Source organism: Gossypium arboreum, chromosome 8 (assembly GCF_025698485.1).
Source record: "Gossypium arboreum isolate Shixiya-1 chromosome 8, ASM2569848v2, whole genome shotgun sequence".
NCBI lineage: Eukaryota > Viridiplantae > Streptophyta > Magnoliopsida > Malvales > Malvaceae > Gossypium > Gossypium arboreum.
In genome coordinates, this window is record NC_069077.1 from 14,783,733 (window position 1) to 14,808,272 (window position 24,540).

Here is a 24,540-nt window from a genome sequence, read left to right on the forward strand (position 1 = left end):
CTGAATTGTTTTGTAATAGAATTGTTGATGATTTGGATTTGGATTTGGATTTGTATTGAGACAAAATCCACCTCATGACTCATGATTTCACTTTGAATCCTAATTAGTAATTTTAGATAAAAACTACAATTTGGAGTATGGGGGGGCACCTTATCCAAGTGGGGTACCTTGATTCTGATAACCTCTTCTCCACAAGTATATCAAAATTTCCATGTAGATGTTGACATATAAACAGTTCAAATATACAGGCAAATATCAATGTCCCCGTAGCTACATTTGTGACACGTACAGACTACCCAAGGATGCTTTTAGAATCATTATCAAGAAGACCCAAAAAACAGATTCATAACATCTGTGTATAAGCAGGGCCATTGATGATTGGACATAAAAATTAAAGGGCTTCTCTTTTTTCCTCTTTCGTTTTCTTTGGTTTTGTCAGAATGTTGGGTTTAATTTGTGAAGATGAATGAACTTTAAACATGATAATGATTCTCCAAGATAACAAATATGCAGAAAGGCAGAGAGCAGTGGATAAGCTTTGCTTGGAGATGGTGGTAAATACTAAATACTATTAATTAATGGTTATGTCACCGCCTCCCCACTTAGGTTTTAATACTAAATTCCCTGTTTTTGTAATTCAACTATTAACTGTCGCAACCGACTTCCAATCCTTTTCTAGCTTTTACTGAAAGTTACATAAAGCTGTTCTGGGTTGCTTATGCAGGATCCTCAACTCTTATCTATAATCATCTTATAAGCAACGGCGGATCTTCACCTTTGGGGGCCAATTAAATTATTTACTTCACTATTTATTAGTGATTCTTATGTCCACAAGGGAGACGTTTTACATCATGCATAATTAATATATATAAAAGAGAAATTCACTTATACTATTTCAAAACTATAGTAGTTTTATACATTTCAAAACTTCTAATGCTCGATATAATGCCAATTGCAACTTAAAGAACATCTGGTAGGCTATTATCACTTGCCTTATATGATTTGCATGCTTTGAACCAAAACTATTCGTACTTTTAATTAATGATTTATGAGGTTTTTTAGTAATCCATTACAGATTCACTCTATTATTATCATTATTCATATGTGTAGGAATTATCTATTAAATATGAAATGGTGATTAAACATACCATTAGATATTACATATATTCAAAATGAATACCCAATTTCTTAGCATTACAATTCACACACTCCATGGATTCATGCATTCATATAATCACTATAATACTACATCATAATCATCAACAACTTAATCTCTTAGTTTAGAAAAGGAAAATTAATAAAACTTAATGAGAGACTTTAGAGACAAAAATAGAAGATGACAAGTACACCAACAATAAAGGTATTAAAAAACTGACTTCTAATACTAATGATTAAGCTTAAAATTGATTTATTTTAATTTTTTTCTAATTTATGAGCTATAAAGTTAAGTTATATTCCAAAATATTATTTTTTTATCAAATATTTATTTAAAGAGATTGCGAAATTTTAAGATGCCATCAATTGAGTGACTTGACTAATCCGACTTGAATTAAATTTAGATAAAAAAAATTTATTTACGGGTACGATTTATTTAAATTTAATTATAAAAATATATAAATATTAATATAAAATTACATTTTTTTATTTTTTAAAATTATAATATGGAATTTTCGAACAGACCAAATCGGAAGGACTAAAAATTTTTTAAAATCGAGCATCAGCCCGACCCGGGGCCACCATGGACATCTCTACCTATTACCATTTATATCCTTGCCTATAAGTTCATTTAAAGAGCTTAAAATCAATAGTTGATTTCAATTGTTAGTTACATGCATGGAGTTCAAAACTTCAAAACCTAGTACTGGTAATAGACATTATGTTTGGAAAATTGTTCTCAAATTGCGATTCACCACTCATTTAAGTAGTGAAATATTGGGGATGGGCTTAGATTAGATGGGGATTATTAGATTGGGGTAAAGAATAGAGAGAGAGAGAAAAAAAAACAGGTATCTACTCTACAAACTATAGCCTCTATGAGATGGAAAAAAAAAGAAAAGGTACATTCAGGAAGATCAAATCAAATCTTGATAAGTCACAAGGTTGGCAAATGATATATTCCAGATGCTTTGGTTATATTTACATGAATGAATTCCTTATTCCAATTGATTTGATTCTTTTCAGCCAATTGTCAATACCATGCACTTTACCAAAACGATACGCCAAGAGAATCACCAACTTACAAATTTTTATTTTCCAACTTATAATCATTCTTGGTGTTGTGAGAATGTAAATTTCTTTTTTTTTTTTTTTTCTCATTATCGCATTTACATCTCTTAGCCGGGAAAGTGCACCGTAATGATGAACTGAAGATGTAGTGAAAGAGTTCTACTTGGAACATCATATGTAGCCTAGCTGGTCATAGTAAGATGTAAGCGCCGAAAGCTTTGGTTTCTGAATGAGAAAATGGCAGGCAACGCGCCAGCTATCTTCACAGTGCTGCCGGCTGAAGTTTTGCAAATTGTAATAATGCATAGTCTTTGCCACATTCAACTCTCAAAATTTACCTAGGCCTTGCTTTTTTCATGATGATCTTCAGTCAATACTTATTGGTAAAATAATTAGAGAAAATTAACATCAATCTTTATTGTGTTAGTGCAAATACACGTGTGACACTCTAACAAGATTTTCCTTTTACACTGCAATGATCTGTGTTGCAACTGCAATGTTGTGTTCAGGAATCAAGTCCAATTATTCTTGGAAACTGATGGTGAAGCAATTCTCTCTAGTTTGCTTTTTTTTTTTTTTCAACAAAGTGTATGGGGATGCTTGTCACATCTTTTTCAAAGTTTTCAGATGGGGAAATTCTTAAAGATTAGGTCAAAGTCTTTCATCAAAAATATAGTTCAAGTTATTCCTCTTTACAAAGCTTGTATTTTTTTTTCTATATTCTTACATTATTTCTTTACATGCTTCTCTCTCTCTCTCTCTCTCTCTCTCTCTCTCTATATATATATATATATAACAGAAGAAGAAACACTCTTTCGAGTCTTGGGTCTATAAAAAGCTGTTTCTGTGTAAGATAGAAATCAAAGGGGTAGAATTGTAAAGACTGAATAATCCCAAGGACAAGTTGGTATTTTTAATAAAGCTAAAGGCTCTCACCATTTTGGTTCTTTCTCCATCAATCAAAACTTTAGAAAAAAAAGAATCCAGCAAATATACAATACATAGCCTCTCACTTAAATGCATATTTAAACCCTCACCGCAAGCTTCTCATTCGAAAGCCACAAAGCACTCATTTCCTTCACAAACATGGCAGCCTTTCAATCCACACACAACAAAGTTTTCATTTTCAACTACCTCCAATCTCTTTCCCAAACCCCTCATAGGCTTAGAAAGAGAATGCTAGCAACATGGACCCCGGACCAAGAGCTTAACCAAGTCAGGCTAAGGTCTGGTGCTGATATGAAAAGGAAACTTAAGTGGTATGATTTAGTAGCTCTTGGTATTGGTGGAATGCTTGGTGTTGGTGTTTTCGTCACCACTGGCCGCGTTGCTCGCTATAACTCCGGCCCTGCAGTCTTCATTTCTTATATCATTGCTGGAATATCAGCACTTCTTTCTTCTTTGTGTTATACTGAATTTTCAGTCCAGATTCCTGTTGCTGGTGGCGCTTTCAGTTACCTCAGAGTCACTTTTGGTATACCATCATTACATTAATTATATAACTCTTTTTCTTTTTTCTCCATTTCTTGATTGAAAGAACAATATATATACATATATCATCAACTTCTCCATTGTAGGAGAATTTGTGGGGTATTTTGCTGGAGCAAACATACTAATGGAGTATGTATTATCAAACGCCGCGGTGGCAAGAAGTTTTACAGAGTATTTATGCTCAGCTTTTGGGGTAAGTGATCCCAATTCCTGGAGAGTGGAAGTTCATGGATTGCTTGAAGGCTATAACAAGTTGGATTTCACTGCTGTAGCTCTTGTTCTTCTTCTCACTCTCTGTCTATGCCATAGGTCTGAATTTGATCTCTTACTTCAAAAGTTCTTTTTAATATTTGTTTAACAAGAGAGTGAGTGAGTGAAGTGGAGCATTTATTTTACTTGTCTATTAGTGGCTTGGATAATTGGGTTTTGGTAAGGAAGTGATTAGTGTCATTGGATCTGTGTTCATTACAAGTTTTTCCAATTTATTATCGTTGTTGTTTTGTTTTATTATGATCAAACTAACAATTATTACTACTCTTTTCAGTATTTTTTACTCATTGTTGAGCTGCAGACAAAGAAAAACAATAGTTGATGTTCTTTTTTTCTTTTTGTGGGGATTGCAGTACAAAGGAAAGCTCAACCTTGAACCTTATTATGACAATCTTTCATGTTATTTTCTTTGGATTCATCATAATCGTGGGTTTCTGCAATGGGAGCGTGGATAACTTGGTGAAACCAAATGGGATAGCTCCTCATGGTATTAGAGGAGTGCTTGATGGAGCAGCCATAGTTTACTTCAGTTACATAGGATATGACTCAGTTTCAACCTTGGCCGAAGAGATCCAAAACCCTTCCGTGAGCCTTCCAGTGGGGATCGTTGGGTCAGTTCTTATTGTTTCAGCACTTTACTGCCTCATGGCCTTGGCTTTATGCATGATGGTTCCTTACAATCAGGTCAATCGTCTAAACTCCATTTTTATTAACGAGGAACAATCGTGATGTATAATTTTATGACATTCTTTTGATATACATGTATTATGATATGAATGTATAGATAGCTGCAAAGGCTTCATATTCAATGGCTTTCCAAAACATTGGTTGGAAATGGGCGGGGAATGTTGTTGGGGCTGGAGCAAGCTTGGGGATTGTTGCTTCTCTCTTGGTTGCCATGTTAGGCCAAGCCAGATACCTATGTGTTATAGGAAGGGCCAGGCTAGTGCCTTCTTGGCTATCTAATGTGCATCCTTCAACAGGCACCCCTTTGAATGCCACTCTCTTTTTGGGTACGTGAATTCCCCTCCCCCCAAGCTTAGAACTCACACTTCACAAAGATTACATGACATAGGAATGACAGCATTAATGGGAAGTGCTTACCTTTTTTTTTTTTTTTTCTTTTTCTTAAAGGAAGGGTTGGTGTGGGATTTGTTGAGAGTTGTTAGGTGATACCCAAAATTTAAACACTAAAATATCTTGATTAGTTTCATCTCTTTTCTATCACTTTTCAACTATAACACTTGTTTTTATTTGATAAATATCAAAACTTGCATAAAAGAGAAAATACACATTAACATAAAAAATAAAATAAAAAAAGTTTCGTACTTTGCATTTTTAAAAAGAAACATATGTTAATCGGTTGTTGTGAGATATCTCCCTACATATCATGATGAATTCATGATCAAGGGGAAGCATGCATTTCCATATTTCATGTAGGGGATCGATGCAATGTCTTAGGTTTCAGCTTAAATACTGATGCACATATAGCGAAAAAAAACTAATAAAGATCACACTTCTATCATGTATGATTTAAGAGTTTGATTTTCTTATCCCTTCCTCAAATTAATGAAGCCATTTACAATAATAAAATAATTCAGAACTTTCCTAGTTCATTGAGAAGAAAAGAGAAAAAGTAATTGATCCATCTCCAATAATGTAGGGCTTTGCACAGCATCAATAGCACTATTCACAGACTTGGACATAGTGCTTGAAATGATCTCGATTGGCACACTGTTGGTGTTCTACCTGGTCGCCAACGCTACGATCTATCGGAAATATGTGATCAAAAGCCAAAACCCACCTCTCCGAACACTGTCTTTCCTCTTCCTCCTCACATCAAGCGCCATGGGGTTCTCCATATCATGGAAACTGAAACAGCAATGGTGGGGTTTGCCTCTATTTGGTGGGCTTATGGTCACAATGACAGCCTTCTTCCAGTACATGGTCCCTTGCATCCGTCAGCCTAGTGAGTGGTCGATCCCCTTCATGCCTTGGCCGGCAGCCATATCTATTTTCCTCAATGTCTTCCTTATGACAACACTGAGCATGCTGTCTTTCCAAAGGTTTGGTGTATGGGCATGTTTGATAACTGTGTTCTATTTGTTGTATGGAGTTCACTCAACTTTTGAAGCAGAAGAGATGGAGAAGGAGTTGGCCATTAATGAAGTGCCCAACTCATCCATCCAACTAACTAAGCTAGATGTTTAACAATTTAAGTTCATAATCGAAACAAGAGATTCAAGCTCCCACTCATTGGATTCCTGTATTTTCTATCAATTAACCATTTAACAATTCCATACTCAAGCTAAGTCCTTACATTTAAATCAACTAACCAAACGGCAGTCTGTCATATAACATTAAATTAAGCATTGTTGCAATGGGTTTAATCCGTTGATATGATTCAAGGTTCTGATTATTAGATGTTACATTTAGTGGGATCTGATATAAAATACATCTTTTTCTATGGTACGTTTTGCCCACTTTGTTTGGTGAAAACAACTAGTCTTTTCGTCCAGTCCTTAGTGGCCCAAACTTTTTGGACTTTTGGGTGTTTTCTCATACCTTTTCTTTTTTCTTTTCTTTAGTGGCCCAAATCACATCAATAACTTACGCTCATTTGCATCGAGAATGGAAAGCTGATTTTACTGTCAGGTCATCATGCCATCCTTGCATCTGTTATTACTTCTATGAATCCCTTCATAGGATAAGTCCCGAAAACTTTCAAAGTACTGAAAACCAGAAACCAAATGAAAACTCTCTCTCTTACTTTAAATCAAATTCTCATTCATGCATGATTCAATGGATGAACACAGGCTGAAGTTTTCATCAATGCTCAAAGTCAAACCATCATGAAAGAAACCTTGGGGTGCAGCTTTCTAAAATGAATGAAAATACAGAGGCATCTCAATTTCATTGAATAAAAGAGATAATGTAAACTATATAATCTCAAACATTCTTTTTGGTCTCTTATCATATCATCTCCTCGCCGTTCTTCAACCTCATTCATTTACATTAGGCAATACCGTGGAAGTTATTTCTTATTCTTTTTTTCCTATTCGTCTATTCCAACAATGCATTGGCAAACACATCCATGATCTTTTGTCGTGACTCAAGTGTCATCTCATTATGCTTCATTTCCATCTTCGTTCTCGTCTTCTCGATATCCTTCACCATCTCTATCTTCATCTTCTCCATCCTCACAAACCCTTCAGCCAACAACTTAATTGAGGAAACCATCTCCTCCACTGGATCCATGCCCCTCTTGACTCCACCATTACCATTCTTCACTCCGAGTTCTGGACTTGAACAAGAAGCAAATCCATTCAAACCCCTATAGTCATCAACACCAGGATTAAAACTCCTATCAACTACACCACATTTCTTCTGATGAAAACCTCGAGGGACTGAATCCCAAGCATCCGAAACTTTTGCTTGAAACCCCATTCCTTCGTCTACGTACTCTTGCAAATCGTTATCGTAATCATAATTGAGATTAGAGCTACCATGATTCTTTGGCTTGAACCCTAGGTTCATACAACTCTTATCACCTAAGGTCTTGAGAGGAGCCTTCCCAAGTCCAACACTATCAATACCTTGACTAAAACTATGATAAAAATCAGCGATAGAATCATACCCATCTCTAGTTCTACCATTACTCTTAAATTTTTTTAATTCCTTCAGTCACAGAATCCCCGTTACCCTGCAACTTCACCCCATAGTCACCTCCAAATTTGTTATCAAAATAAAAGATTGAACCATACCCACCACTTAAACAATGATCAAAACCTAGATCAGACCCAGAATTCCCATAAATATTTTCATGATTCTTCAATTTCCAGTAAAACCCACCATCTTTATTATAGTAAAGATTATCTTGATCAGCAGATCCGTTGACCGACAAAGGTACGAAATTCATACAATCAAGGAGAGGAAACAAGTCCCACGAAGAAGAGAACTTGCCTGGGTTTTTAAGGCTCCGTTGCTTTTCCGCACGGAACCGCTGCCTCAGCTTTTCGATCTTATGACGGTATTGAACGGACGACTTCATGGTTTCAGGACCAGAGGCGGAGGATACGGCGGCAGACACGGCTCCCCAGTCGGATGCCTTGAGGTTCTGGCATCGAAGAGCAAACCATTTTTCCTTGTAAGCCTCAATCAACACCAGGCTTTCCTCCTTGCTCCAGCAGGGCGGAGCAACGCGCTGTGTGGCGGTAGCGGAGCAGGACTGCGGAGTTGCCATAAGGGTAGATAAGTTGGGGATGGATGTAGGATAAAAGGAAAGAAAATGAAAGCGTAAGTTGGGAAAGAAGAGAGCATTTGTTTGTTTTAGGAGGGAAGAGAGGTAGTGACGGCGGTTGCGTGATGAGTCTAACGTACCAGAGGGAAGCGGTGAAGAAACACGCAAGGAGCTTTTTAGCGGCACCAAACACAAACAGTCGAGTGAAACTAGTTAACGGCCAACTAATCTAAGTGGCTGAGCCTGAGCCTGAGCCCACTCTGCTTCTCTTTGTTTTTCTATCTCAGCGTCATCTAGTCTATTGCTATTGGTGGATATTGCTATTAGTTAGTGGGGTTGGGATAAAAATAAATTTATGAAAAATTAATAAAGATTTTAATGTATGTATTAATGTTTTTTTTTTAAGTTTTATTCGCCCCTATTTATATTATATTACGGTATGTAGAAGAGTTAATGACAAATGAAATTTGAGAATATAATGAAGCCCAATGATTGTTCATGTTTTGCAATGACGAAAATAGTTTATTAAGTACTGAGTGAAGTATAATAAAGATATTAATTTCTATAAAGAATTTTTGTAGTAATTCTTTATTGATCAATCTAGTAATATAAAATATGGTGAAAAATAGAAATAAACTTTTGATGTGTTTTTTGGTATGTCATACAAATGAAATTTTTCTTCTATTTATAGGAGGTCTCATGTCTTTTTATAGGGACATAACTATCCAAATGGACTGTCATATTTTTAGTAATAAATATAATTATTTAATAGATGTCTACTTGAATAATTATGACTATTTGTTAATATTCAAGTGACATAACTTTTGGTTACTTATAACTTTTTATTTGCAACTATTAGAACACTATATATATTTTGAAAATGTTCTGATAATCTTCCCTCATTTTCAATATATTATAGATTTTGATAATCTTAGAAATCAATTGCATAAATGAAGGTGTCTTACGATTGAACCTTTACTTAGTGAAAATATGTTAGAGTTAACCGAAATTGCATAGTAGACTATATTTTGAACTAGCTATTCCATTTGATTAACCGAACACATCTCACACAATGATTTCAACGTCAATCAATGTACAATATACAGGGATACTATTATGGTCATATGTCTATAACCTCTTTGCATGAGTGCTGTCAGAGCCAAGCCCTTGAGTTCTTAGAAGGTGCCACACTTCCACTCACACAGTACATTTCATCAAGAGTATTCTCGTAATTATAACACTAACATATTTATATTATGATTCTATTAAGAATATAATACTCATCCTTCCCTTATCATTACGGGTACCTAGCACTTTTTCCCATAGGGTGATATATTATATATTATATAGTGCTAGTAGTTACATACTGATGATGTGCTTTGCCTCATTGAACTTAAGACTTGACGTTATACGAAGCATTGAGTTGAGTTTCCATAATGGGTGACTCAAATATTATAAGTTTGCACCTCATCCCTAAATTTCATTTTCAACATAGTTATGTTAATTATCTAGACCACATGATGAAACTTTATGTTTATTTGTGCCTTGGAAATTCATAAGACCAACATCCTCACCATGTTCAATTACCCATTCTTTCGCAAAGAATGTTATCAAGGATATTCTTTCTACTGTTGTCAAATTATGATGATCACTTTATCTTTTTTATCACGACAATTTCATATTTGGTTACTTTATTTATTTCTTAATATCCAAGAAATTAATTTCACAATCACCAAATATATGAAATTAATATCCAACATATTTTCTATTTGTCATGGCTTCTTTTCAAAGTCAATACATGACTTTTAAAGTTTTTTTCATTCCTAATCAAATAACATTATTTTTTAACACCCGGTTACCCAAATTGTCTTGGGGGTTTGGAAAACTAGGATTCAATTGAACGGAATAAGAAATTGTCTGGCTCCAGTAGAAGATTAGAAAATTTAGAGACTAAAATGCGAATAGTTGGCTTTTAATTCTAGATCGGTTGGAATGGAACCAGCTAGGTCCAAAATAGGAGACAAAATTATTAAGAATGAATGGTGGGAAGGGCCGGTGAAGATCGTGCCCAATGACTGTATACATATAGTCGAGGGTGGAAACAAAATTCTCTTAATTCTATTTGTAAGTCTTCACCTTTCCCTAGCATCATCTTCTTTAGTCGTTCTAGAGAATAAGGGAATGCAGATGAAAAAAGCTCTACATGTTGTAAAGAATGCGTGAATATAAGCCTGCTGGTGGAGAAATTAAAGAACTGATAAGTTTCCTTATCTTACTCTATGTTTAGGAACTGAGGAAAATAGTAAAACAAAGCTCTCGAAGCTTCTGTATGAGTTAAGACTCTGGTCTTCTAAAAATTTACCACCATTGGTTTTAACCACAACATGGTTGACATGCTTAGCTACCAAGAAAAGGGAGGCTCTGGCATTTGGATTAACTAAGCTGTCAAAGATGAGGAAGACAATATGAGTATTTGCACTTCATTCTCTAGTGTTATATGCAGTTTTGAGAAATTTCCATGTTCTTGCTGAACATAATATTAGGTGATTGATGAACAATTAACTGGCATAATGCAATGCTTACTGATGTTCTGCATGGTATGTACGAAAGATACATGCATATTATGATTGGGGTGACTAACTATGGGTTAAGTGAAGTTAAGAATGAGAATAGGAAAGTAGTGATTCTGTTAGATACCACCATACTATGTTGTTGTATGCACCCGTGATGTGCAAAACTCCTGGCCTTGCAGAGTGGACACTGCGATGGTCAAACATCAAGGTTAGGAACGGTGAAATGGATGGAATGTGGCGAGAAGGTTGAATGAAAGATCATGGCGAGGTCGTGGTACTAGAGGCTATACGTGTAAAGATAAGTAAGACCATAGTTGAAAGACGCTATGGTATCACGCTTAAGATGAGTAAAACCATAGTTGAAAGTTGGTATGGCTTCATGATATAAATGGGTAAGACCATGGTTGAAAAATGCAATGGCATCAAGGTAAATAGGACTAAGACCATAGCTGAAAGAGGCTATAGCTTTTTAGTTCTCCACCGGGATAGTAAATTATGGTTGCTAAACTAACTAAAATTCAACTAAGGCAAGCGCACCTATCAAACAGTAGTATAGTTATGGTGAGACCGAAAATATAGTATCCACAAGGATTAAAAGTACTAGTAATTTCTATCTTTTTATTATTTAGCCTAACAACTAAATGAATGTTTTAACTAAGACTAATTATCTAATTAACTAAGATTACGACAGAGATAAAAGTTGAAAAATACTGTTTAGAAAATCGATGGAGAAGACAATACCCAAGGAAGAATCCACTTAGACTTCACTTATTATTTCTGAATTAGACAATTTATTCACTTGACTTAATCCGTAAAAATCCCTGATTTATGTTAATATCTCTCTCGAGACTAAAAACAACTGACTCTAGTTTGATTAATTGAAATCTCTTTCTAATTAAAACCCCTATTGTCGCATTAACTCGACCTATTGATTCCCTTTTTAGATTTAACTCTAATCCAGCAGATTTATGTCGTCCTATTTCTAGGATTGCATGCAACTCCGCTTAATTATGGAGGAACTACTCTTAAACAGGGACTTTTGCTCTACTGAATAAGCACATCAAACCTGAATTAATATCCCGGAATATTACAGCAAAGATTAAAACTCATAATTAAGAATAAGAACAAGTATTTTATCATATAATTCAAATAGTAATAAGATCGGTCTTAGGTTTCATCTCCCTCAGGTATTTAAGGAATTTAGCTCATAACGATAGAAGAAAACATCTCAAAATTGGGAAAATAACAAAACATAAAGGAACTCAAAAACTTCGGTAGAAATTTAGTGGAGATCTTCAGTCTTAAAGTAAATTCTACTTCCGAGCTGATTCTGATGGTTGTTCTTCAAGTATTTTCTACTTTCTACTCTACGTGCCCTTTGATTCCGCCTTTCGGGTGTTTTTATAGACTTTGAAATGCCCAAAATAGCCCAAAATTAGCCTTTTCCGAATAGCATTAGACTTGTGCTCGATAGAGACACGGCCGTGTGCCACGCCTGTATGAAGGTGCTCAAGCCGTGTACAATTCTGACTTGGTTTAATGTCGACACGGCTATGACACACGGGCGTGTGGCCAACTCGTGTGTCACACACGGGCGTATGGATTACCCGTATAGAAGTGCCTAGGCCATGTAAAACACTGAATTAGGCCCAATTTGTCCTTTTTTGGCTCGTTTCTTGCTCTTTTTGCTATCCTAAGCTCTCTTGAGTATAAAACATGAAATTAAAGGATTAGGAGCATCAAATTTATTAAATCTTATGATAATCCTTCCAAAAATATGCCAAAAATGGGGTAAAAATATGTATATATTATGGTTTATCAAATATTCCCACACTTAAGCATGTGCTTGTCCTCAAGCAAAATTCTCAACTTACAATTAAAATTAATTCTTCTTAACTTATAATTCTCATCAATAATGTTTCAAAGTAATCCACAAATAAACACACATTGAGAATTCAACTAAAAGAACATAAAAGTTTCAAACAATCCAAGTTGAGCATTTTAATCATAAAATCATAGGTATCCCCCTTTATCTAAGTAATCACCTTTAATTCCAAATTGACAAGAGTTGACATCCTCACCAAAGATTCACTCAAATCACTCGAAGTGTTTAAGGTTCAATAATTAAGCAATCATTAGTCAAACATGAAAAGTTATTACCATAGGCTTGCATGAAAATTAAATCTCCACCACTATAAATGAGATGATACACGAATCAAAAGGTCTTTAATAGGGTTGTAATAGGGCTTGGGTTAAAGGTGTGGATAAAGGCTGAAAAAGAGGATTAGAATCGAGATTAATTTAATAAATTACCCAACTTAGAATAATAAAGCTAATTACTGAATTACAAACAGGTGCCAAAAATAAAACTTTCTAAGATGAAATGAGCTTTCCCTTAATATAATAACTTTAACTTATCCAAGCTCTTTAAAACAATATGCAATTGAATGAATATAAATATACGGTTTTTTTTAAGAATAAGAACAAGTAATGAAGAGTATATAATAATTCAGCAACTAAAATGGACAGAAATAGTTAGGTAACTAATCAAATCAAAGCTCGATAAAAAGAGAGTCAACAAAAAGAGAAATTCTTAACGAATCAAAAAGGGTTCAGTCGTGGGTTAATCACTAAAGGGAAAATCAAGAAACAATAGTTAAGGCTCAAAGCGGTTCACTAGGGGTCAATTATGTGGGTAGGCTTTTTATGGGGTAAATGGGTTGAAACCTAAGTGTCTTTATCATTTTAGTATATCAAATCAAAGGTATGGTCTCGACGTGTATAGTCGATGCAAGTTCTAGAATAGCAAATCAATGTTGACACACTCATAAGCAATAAAATAAGTGAGCAAGGGAGGTATATGTTCTAAAAGGCTTAAAATCTCACGAAAATTATGGGTATTTGATGTCAATCCTGTAAACTTAGAATTTCAAGATAATACCTCAATTTAGGGAAACAACCTAGCAATTTTAATACTCAAAAGTCAACTTATCATGCTTGATTCCCTACTACCTTAAACTTAGACAATCAATGCACAATTACCTATGTTTTGATCCAAAACATATTAATAAAAATCATGAATTAATTAAAATTAATTCTAATAGTGATATGAAAAATAATTACTTCGGGATTAAACAAAATTCAAGGTTTTTCTGATAATGATATGATTAACCTCCCCACACTTAAGATGTACATTTCCCTCAATGTACAAAGATAGACAATGACAACATAAGCATATTATCATAGAAAAGGGGGAAAGTGAAACTGCCCTGAATATGGATGTAGTCCTCGAAAGAGCGGAAACGGGTTTAGAAATATTGGAAGTGATGTGTATGTGACATGTAGATAGAGGTGAAGGTGGTGGTAGAGGTTGAGTTCCACAATCACAGCGCCTAGGATTGTAGTGGATATGGTTGTGGTCGAGCAAGACATGGCAGTCATGAATTAACTGTCCCTATAGGATTGTTCATGTATTTCTGAGTAGCACCAATTGACTGAACCTTTTGAAACTACAATATCATTAGTAATGGTTTAGGGTGTTATATCAATGGGGTCGTTATGGTTATTCATTTAGAAACAACCATAAATTTGAGATATTTAAAATATACTAATCAAAGTTTTTTAAAAACATGAAAACTGGAAATAGAAATAAAACTAAAATAAAAACAAAAAGAAAAAGAAAAAGGAAAATAAAGTAGAAATAAATGGACTCAAAAGTCATTGTCGGCAATTAGATCGTGATGTGGTGGTGCTGGAGGCAAAATGTGAAAATGCTGACAAATTTACTGTAGAGTCGCCTCTATGTTGTTGAATCACTGAGTGTAATATTGCTCAAATCGATCCAAGTGGGCAGAAATTTCTATCAATGAAGCAGTCGCATGAACTAGTCGGTGACTCGGCGGTGGCTGAGTAGGTGGGTCCTCATGGAATGAAGGGATATCATCAACAATATCCTTAGGGTCATCCTCATCGATGGCCCGTGCTAGTCAGTATTGAGGAGGATCGAACTTACGACGACGCTTTATCATCTTCATATGGAGTATACTTTGGATGCCCTATGAAGACATATGGCTGATAGGTGTGAGCGATGAAGACTGTGCCGATGTGTTCAGGAGCCCAAAGTATTGAGCTAGGTGAGTCACATATGGGCCAATGCTGATGACCCCCTTTTGGTGTTGTTCTGTCTGATGGTGAAAGGCAAGGGTGATGAAGTATGCGAGATCGAAAATATGTCCTTGCCTCATACTCCATAGAAAGTATGCATCGTGAGTGTTAACGATGCCGGTGCTCTCTCGCTGACCTGTTAAGGTGTGGGCTAAAAGGGCATGGAAGTATTGCAATGTCGATAAGAGAGCCGATACTTTGGAGCGGCTGGGATCATAGATGCCGATAGCAGGCATGAGGACTGCCCAACAAGAGGAATGTACATAATAGATGTGACGATAGAGATGAGAAAAATTGTTGTCCTCCATAAATTTTTCTGTATAAAGTCTCATAGCCACTCGAATTCTAGGACACTCAATTGTCACACCAGATTACCGAGACAGAATTGGACTATCCTTGGGTCGTCGTACTCCGCCATAATCGATTGCAACTGAAACATTGAATAAAGTTCCAAAGTGAGTTCCAGGTACGTCGACTCGATAATGTCAAAGAAGCGGTCCAACGGAGTAGTAGCGAGGAGGGCTCAAACTGAATCAGCTAGGCGGACCTGCTTTAATGCAGCTCAATCGATACAACGGCCCATACCAAGAGGCCGAGTTTAAAACAATTCCTCCTAAGGTCCTGGTGAAAATTGGAGGAATGGATGGTGTATCTAAGTGGTGGGACCCAAGGAGGTCGCACCTGATCCCTTTCGCTTTTTAGAAGCAAGGACGGTAATTTTCTTGCATCTTGTGTTCATCATAGTTTCCTACGAAAGTAATCACATGACTTGAATCAACATAGTAACCAAACGAATAAGAACAACCATCCAAATGCAACTTAGTCAGGCAGACGAAATAAGTAGAATCATAATACCCAAAAAAAAACTAACTAATTGAATACTAAATATATAAGTAAACTACGAATTTACTCAACAAAACAAATGGCCCTAAAATCTATGTAGCATATTACGAGTGTCCAAAGTTTACTGAATCAATAATTAAGGAATAATCACAAAAGCATTAAAGCAATAGTAATAATAAATCAGTCAAATAAGAAAAAGATAAAACAATGATAAAAAACTGTGAGTAATAATAATAATAATCAACATAATAGGGATGATTAAAATAATATAAATGAGTTAGAGGTGCGAGAGAGGAAACCGAGAGTGGTGGTTGGTAGTGGGGCGCGGAGGCATGCAATGGCGTTTGGTAGTCAGAGGGGAAAGAGAAAAAGAGAAAAAAAAACAGAGAGGGAGAAGGAGGAAAGAAGAGAAAAGGAAAAGAAAGGGGAAGGAAAAATAGAAAAGGAGAATGGGGTTGATTGAAGAAGATGGAGGAATAGTGAAGGGTGAATGTGAGTTTTTATATGAATGGGGAGAAATTAGGGTTAGGGGAGGGGAATAAAAGGAGGTCACGGTTGTGTAAGCCCCGTTTTGCCCGTGTTTTTCGTGAAATTTTAAGTCAGTGTTACACACGGTCCCTTAGACATGCCCGTGTCCCTAGACCATGTGGTGCGCACGGCCGTGTCGGACGGCCATGTGCATGTTCGCTCTCTTCTCCCATGCCCGTGTTAGGTACACTACGCCTGTGTTTATGACTTGTGCTTATGGTCTGATGATTTAAGTTAGTATCGCACACGGCCTGTGGACACACCCATGTGTCTAGGCCGTGTGACCTACACAGTCGCATTGCATGGCCATGTGGTGATTCATTTGCTTCTCCCACGTCTGTAGTAGGTCCAACACGCTCGTGTCTAGTAATTAGGATTGCGCACGGCAGTGGCATCAGCCCGTATTGTATTCTGACTTGTTGAAATTTTCAGTTGTTTGTGTAAGTTCCCACACGGCCTCAAGCACGACCATGTTCATGACCGTCTGACTTTCACGACTGCCTAGCACGGCCGTGGTGATTTAACGCATGTCGTGCCTCTGCTGATGTTTTAGAGAATTAAAGTGTAGTTTCACCAGGGTCTGGAAAACGCCCGTGTCCTTTAGCCGTGTGGTGCACACGGCCGTATCGTACGACCGTGGCTATTTATCGCAGCCCATGTGTTATCCTGTCTTGGGGAAAATTTTTGTTATGTTTTAGCACGACCATGGACATGCCCATGTCTCCTATCCGTGGTGAGCCCACGGCCTAAGGCACGTCCGTGTGCTAGGCCGTGTGTGCCAAGAAGACCTGCAGTTCAATTATATAAAAAAAATAAAAAAATAAACTAAAGTTACTTAGTGGGGTTAGTGTTCGAGTTGCCTCCCGATGAGCGCTTATTTAGAGTCTAAGCTCGACTTTACCTTGTGAGTATGTTTAGGAAAGTTCGCGGAGCTATAGCTCCTCTCCATTGTCTTTAAAATCCTCACTGTTATAAAGTTTAAAATGGTGTCCATTTACCTTGAAAATGCATTGGGTTGGGTGACTTGCCTCTACCGTGCCCTATAGAAAGACGGTTTGGACTACGAAAGGACCTAACCATCGTGATTTAAGCTTCCCAAGAAACAATTTGAGCCTTGAGTTATACAGCAGGACAAGATCTCCAACTTCAAATTGCTTTTGTTGCTTTAAACAAGCATCATGACAGCGCTTCATCGCTTCCTTATATAATCGTGAGTTCTCATATGCATTAGCTCTCCATTCATCTAACTCGTTTAACTGCATCAATCTTTTTGCACCTGCGAGTTTGGGATCAAAGTTCAAAAATTTTATAGCCCAGAATGCTTTATGTTCTAGTTCAAATGGTAAATGACAACTCTTCCCATAAACAAGTCTGTAAGGAGATGTTCCTATGGGTGTCTTAAAAGTAGTTCTATAGACCCATAAAGCACCATTTATTTTTTTTACCCAATCCTTCCTGTTTGACTTTACAGTCTTTTCTAGGATACGTTTAAGCTCTCGGTTTGCGACTTCGACTTGTCCACTAGTTTGAGGATGGTAAGAGGTAGTTGTTCTATGGTAAACTCTATATTTCTTAAGGGTTTTATCAAATTGAGCATTACAAAAATGAGTACCCCTATCACTAATAATTGTTCTAGGTGTTCCAAATTGAGAGAAGAGTTTCTTAAGGAACCTTACCACCACTCTAGCATCATTAGTAAGTAAGGCTTGGGCTTCCACCCATTTAGACATATAATCAACGGCTACTAAGATATATTTATTCCCAAATGAGCAAGGGAATTGACCCATGAAGTCAATACCCCATACATTAAATATTTCACATGTAAGCATGTACGTTTGAGGCATTTCGTCACGTTTAAAGATATTACCTGTTCGTTGGCATTTATCACAAGAAGTAACATACCTGTTGGCGTTTTTGAATAGTGTGGGCCAATAAAAACCTGATTCGAGTGTTTTATATGCGATTCTAGTACCACTGTAATATCCTCCAGTCGGTCTTGAGTGGCAATGTTCCAAGATTCTAATTGCTTCTGACTTCGTAACACATCTTCTAATGGCTTGATCTGCACATATACGAAAAAGAAAAGGATCTTCCCAAAACTAGTTTTTCACATTAGTAAAGAAACATTTCTTTTGTTGATGTGTCAACCCTTTTGGTGTAACGTTAGCAGCTAAATAATTTGCAATATCTGTGAACCAAGGTTCCTCGGAGTCAGATATAGCAAAGAGTTGTTCTTCAGGGAACGAGTCATTTATCTCATGTTCATCAAGCTCCTTGAGATGTGAGTTTTCTAATCTAGATAGATAATCTGCTGTAAGATTTTCTGCTCCCTTCTTATCTTAAATTTCTAAATCGAATTCATGCAACAATAAAATCCATCTTATTAGTCGAGGTTTTGCATCTATTTTAGTAATGAGGTATCGAAGAGCTGAATGGTCAGTGTAAACGACAACTTTAAATAATATTAAATATGGTCTAAATTTATCGAATGCAAAAACCACAGCCAACAATTCTTTCCCAGTAGTCATATAATTTTCTTATGCGGCTGTCAAAGTTTTGCTAGCATAATAGATCGGTTGAAAGTACTTGTCTTTCTGCTGTCTAAGAACCACACCCACTGCAAAATCACTTGCATCACATATTAGTTCAGAGGGTAAATTCCAATCAGATGCAACTATAATTGGAGCACTAATTAATTTATCTTTAAGAGTATTAAATGCTTCTAAACATTCTTGACTGAAATTGAAAGGCACATATTTTTCTAGTAAATTCGTTAAAGGCTTAGCTATTTTAGAAAAATCTTTAATAAATCTTCTATAAAATCCAGCATGACCCAAAAAGCTTCGAATAGCCTTAACTGAACTAGGGAGAGGTAATTTCTCAATAGTTTCAACTTTCTCTTTGTCAACCTCGATTCCCTTGCTAGAAATTTTGTAGCCTAACACAACCCCTTCACGAACCATGAAGTGACATTTTTCCCAATTCAGTACAAGGTTTGTTTCCTCATATCTCATTAGAACTCATTTTAAATTTTCAAGGCAAAGATAGAAAGAGTTACCAAATACCGAGAAGTCATCCATAAATACCTCCATAATGTCTTCCATGATTCATCAAAAATGGCTAACATGCATCGCTGAAAAGTAGTAGGAGCATTACATAATCCAAAAGGCATTCATCAATAAGCAAACGTACCATATGGACATGTAAATGTCGTTTTCTCTTGGTCCTCAGGAGATATTTGGATTTGGAAATAACCAGAGAGTCCATCTAGGAAGCAATAATACATATGCCCAGATAATCTTTCCAACATCTGATCAATGAATGGTAAGGGGAAGTGATCTTTTCTTGTGGCATCGTTCAATTTCCTATAGTCAATGCAAACTCTCCATCCGTGACTGTTCGAGTTGGAATTAATTCGTTCTTCTTATTGGCCATAACATCATGGCTCCTTTCTTAGGAACAACCTGCACAGGGCTCACCTAAGAACTATCAGAAATAGGATAAATAATTCTAGTATCTAGAAGTTTAATTACTTCGGATTTTACAACTTTTTTCATGTTAGAATTCAGTCGCCTTTGAGCTTGACACAAGTTTTATATTCATCTTCCATTAAAATTTTATGTGTGTAAAAAGAAGGGCTGATCCCTCTTATATCAGAAATCTTCCAAGCTGTGGCTCTTTTATGCTCCTTCAACACTTGAAGTAACTCGTCTTTTTTAGTTGGCTGTAAATCTGAAGCAATAATCACTGGTAATATGGAATTATTTCCAAGAAACGCATATTCTAAGTGATTTGGTAGTTGCTTTAATTCTAATTTTAGGATGTTCTTCAACAGAGGGTTTTAATTTTAATTCATTGTTTACCTCGATACCCTCATAGCTCTTCTGTCTCAGTGAAGGTTCATTAAAATTTAGTTCAGCTTTTACCTTACCTATCACAGAATCATCATCATTTACCTCTTCTTCTTGAGCAAGACACAGTTCCAACATGTCCTTATATACGATTTCCTGTAAAGAATCTTGAGTAGCATGATCAATAGAATCAATAAAATAACAGAAGTCATCTTATTCCCTAGAAAATCTCATGGTATCATAAATTTTAAAAATAATCTCTTCGTCACCTACCCTAAGCACAAGTTTATCGTCACTCATATCAATAACAGCTCTAGTAGTGGCTAAAAATGGGTGACCTAAAATTAAAGGCACCTCAACATCCTCATCCATGTCAAGCACAACAAAATCAATAGGGAATATGAATTTATCTACTTTTACAAGTACATCCTCGATAATACCCCTAGGATATTTAACAGATTTGTCAGCTAGTTGAATACTCATCCTAGTAGGTTTTGGCTCCTCAAGGCCAAGTTGCTTGAACATTTTGTAGGGCATCAAATTAATGCTAGCGCCTAAATCAACTAGTGCCTTCTCAACATTTAAACTACCAATTAAGTAGGGAATAGTAAAACTTCCTGGATCCTTCAGTTTGGTTGGCAGTTTATTTTGGAGTATGGCCTAGCATCCTCGTTGAGTTCCACTGTAGACAATTCTTCAAACTTCCTTTTATTTATTAGAAGCTCCTTCAAAAATTTTGCATATGTAGGCGTCTGTGAGATAGCTTCAACAAAAGGTAAGTTAATATGTAACTGTTTAAAAATTTCTAGAAATTTACCGAATTGTGCATCAATGCAGAATTTCTTCAACTTTGCTGGGTACGGGATTGGTGGGTTATATTCCCTCAACGCTGATTTTTATTATTTTCGGGTTTTACCTCATCATTTTCTTTTCTGTCAGCTTCTGGTGGCAGCTTCTTTTTATATTCAACTAACACTTTCCCACTCCTTAATGTAACTGCTTTCACATGCTCTTTTGGATTGGGTTCGATGTTTCTAGGTAGACTCCCTGGTGGTCTATCTGAAATTATCTTAGCCAGTTGTCCTATTTGATTCTCGAGCCCTTGAATTGCTGCTTGCTAATTTTTAAGTGCAGTTCAATGTTCTCAAAATGGGTCTCTGCTACTGAAATAAACTTTGTCATCATTTCCTCAAGGTTTGACTTTTTCTCTTGCTGGTAAGGTTGTTGGAAGCTTGGAGAGGGTGGTGGTCTTTGATTCCCTTGGCCTCCCCATGAGAAATTTGGGTGGTCCTTCCAACCTATATTGTAAGTGTTACTATAAGGATTATTTTGATGTTGAGGATTATTATCCATATAATTCATTTGCTCGTTCTCCATGTTAGGGTCGTAGGGTGGATATTCTGAATTGCTTGTTCCACCTCCACTTGCATCGCACTGCATTACTGGATGAACTTGTTTAGAACCAAGTAAACCATCAATTTTTCTATTCAAAAGTTCTACTTAATTGGAAAGCATAGCAACCGAATCGACGTTAAAAATGCCGGCTGTTTTTGTCAGTTTTGTCCTCATGACTTGCCACTGATAATTATTCAGTGACATCTCTTCTATGAACCTATAAGCCTCTTCAGGTGTCTTATTATTGATAGTTCCACCAGCAGCTACATCGATCATCTATCTAGTTGAGGGATTCAAACCGTTGCGGAAAGTTTGAACTTGTAGCCAAAGAGGTAACCCATGGTGAGGGCACCTTCTCAATAGATCCTTATATCTCTCCCATGCATCATAAAGGGTTTCTAAATCCATCTGCACAAAATAAGAGATATCGTTCCTCAATTTTTCCGTTTTGGCCGGCGGAAAGTATTTAAGTAAAAAATTTTCGACCATTTATTCCCAAGTAGTGATTGACCCTCGTGGTAACGAGCTCAACCATTGTTTAGCCTTATTCCTTAATGAAAAAGGAAACAACCGAAGACGAATAGCATCATCAAAAATGCCATTAATCTTAAAGGTGTCGCAGAATTCTAGAAAATTTACTAAATGAGTGTTTGAATCCTCGTCCTGCAAACCATCAAACTGAACAAACTGTTGTATCATTTGAATCGTGTTAGGTTTCAGTTTAAAATTATTTGCAGCAATAGCAGGTCTAACTATACTCGATTCAGTTCCTATTAAAGTAGGTTTAGCATAATCATACATAGTACGAGGAGCAAGATTCTGATTTACTGGGTTCGCGACAACCATAGGAGGCAGCGGATTATTTCGATTTTCAGCCATCTCCTCGGTGTTATTGGTTTCGTCCTCGTACTCTTCCTCTACGTATTGTAGGCTTCGCCATATTTCTCTTCGATTTCTGCGATCTTTGCTCTCGATTTCACTGTCAAAAAGTAAAGACCCTGACTGGTTTCTTCTAGTCATAAACTGTCAAAAACCTGTCAAGAGAAGGTGAAAGTAAAATTAATAATTAAGATAATAGAACAAAATTGAATTGCAATAAAAATAAAAAAAAAGGCTAAAGTAATAAAAATTAAGTGTTCCTAATATCTTAGTCCCCAACAACGACGCCAAAAACTTGATGGTCGCTAAACTAACTAAAAATTTGACTAAGGCAAGCGCACCTATCGAACAGTAGGATAGTTATGGTGAGACCGGAAATATAGTATCCACAAGGACTAAAAGTACTAGTAATTACTATCTTTTTATTATTTAGCCTGACAACTAAATGAATGTTTTAATTAAGACTAATTATCTAATTAACTAAAATTACGACAGAGATACAAGTTGAAAAATACTGTTTAGAAAACCGATGGAGAAGACAATAAGGAAGAATCCACCTAGACTTCACTTATTATTTCTGAATTAGACGATTTATTCACTTAACTTAATCCATAGAAATCCCTGATTTATGTTAATATCTCTCTCGAGACTAAAAACAATTGACTCTAAGTTGATTAATTGAAATCTCTTTCTAATTAAAACCCCAATTGTCGCATTAACTCGACCTATGGGTTCTCTTATTAGCTTTGACTCTAATCTGGCAGATTTATGTCGTCCTATTTCTAGGATTGCATGCAACTCAGCTTAATTATAGAGGATCTACTCTTAAACAGGGACTTTTGCTCCACTGAATAAACACATCAAACCTGAATTAATATCCTGGAATATTAAAGCAAAGATTAAAACTCATAATTAAGAATAAGAACAAGTATTTTATCATATAATTCAAATAGTAATAAGATCGGTCTTAGGTTTCATCTCCCTCAGGTATTTCGGGAATTTAGTTCATAACGATAAAGGAAAACATCTCAAATTTGGGAAAATAACAAAACATAAAGGAACCCAAAAACTTCAGTAGAAATTTAGTGGAGATCTTCAGTCTTGAAGTAAATCCTACTTCTGAGCTGATTTCGATAGCTGTTCTTCGAATATTTTCTGCTTTCTACTCTGTGTGCCCCTTGATTCCTCTTCTCGGGTGTTTTTATAGACTTTGGAATGCCCAAAATAGCCCAAAATTAGCCTTTTTTCGGAATAGAATTAGACTTGTGCTCGACAGGGACACGACTGTGTGCCACGCCTGTGTGAAGGTGCTAAGGCCGTGTGCAATTCTGACTTGGTTTAATGTCGACACAGCCATGACACACGGGCGTGTGGCATACCCGTATGTCACACGGGCGTGGGGCCTACCCGTGTGTTACACACGGGTGTGTGGATTACACGTGTAGAAGTGCCTAGGCCGTGTGAAACACTGAATTAGGCCCAATTTGTCTATTTTTGGCCCGTTTCTTGCTCTTTTTGCTATCCTAAGCTCTCCTGAGTATAAAAGATGAAATTAAAGGATTATGAGCATTAAATTCATTAAATCTTATGAAAATCCTTCCAAAAATATGCCAAGCATAGGGTAAAAATATGTATATATTATGGTTTATCAGTAAACACAAGAAATATAATATGTAAGACCATAGTTGGACTATGGCAACCCAGGTAGTTCGACGAGATGTTAAACACGAGATAGTTCGTCAGGACGATAAAAACGGGGAAATCCAATCGGATATTAAACAAGAGATTATTTGTCAAGATATTAAATACAGGGACTAAGGGATACCCAGTCAAAGTTTGGCTATAGCAATGAATAGAGGTCCATTAGGACAAGAAACCTAGAAACTGCTAGAATAAGAAAAAGGGAATCCGAGTATAACTCAAGCAGAGGATGCTAAACATTCACCAAGTGAAGGATAGCCTAATTGGGTGTAATTAACACCAAGAATACCACAAGGAAGTGAGCCAAAGACACAAGGGTGGAATGCCACTGTATGGCAACAATGAAAATAGATTAGTAGACATTTAATCGTTACCATTG

At 36.3% G+C, this 24,540-nt stretch overlaps 2 protein-coding genes and 1 non-coding gene across 3 annotated transcripts; 2 read left to right on the plus strand and 1 right to left on the minus strand.

Annotated features, from left to right (window-relative positions):
- Positions 1 to 3,041: 3,041 nt before the first annotated feature.
- Positions 3,042 to 6,239, plus strand: LOC108468296 (cationic amino acid transporter 6, chloroplastic-like). The gene is made up of 5 exons (XM_017769185.2): positions 3,042 to 3,700; positions 3,804 to 4,026; positions 4,341 to 4,671; positions 4,772 to 5,000; positions 5,651 to 6,239. Exons 1-5 carry the CDS (start codon positions 3,313 to 3,315, stop codon positions 6,196 to 6,198), a joined length of 1,719 nt encoding a protein of 572 aa, XP_017624674.1. The 5' UTR covers positions 3,042 to 3,312; the 3' UTR covers positions 6,199 to 6,239.
- An 811-nt stretch (positions 6,240 to 7,050) lies between these two features.
- LOC108468295 (uncharacterized) lies at positions 7,051 to 8,230 on the minus strand. The gene is made up of 2 exons (XM_017769184.1): positions 7,690 to 8,230; positions 7,051 to 7,583 (listed from the first exon to the last, which is right to left on the minus strand). The coding sequence occupies exons 1-2, from the start codon at positions 8,228 to 8,230 to the stop codon at positions 7,051 to 7,053; spliced, it is 1,074 nt and encodes a 357-aa protein (XP_017624673.1).
- A 13,685-nt stretch (positions 8,231 to 21,915) lies between these two features.
- LOC128280262 (small nucleolar RNA R71) lies at positions 21,916 to 22,022 on the plus strand. The gene has a single exon (XR_008270442.1). It is a non-coding gene; the product is annotated as a small nucleolar RNA R71 (small nucleolar RNA).
- Positions 22,023 to 24,540: the final 2,518 nt, after the last annotated feature.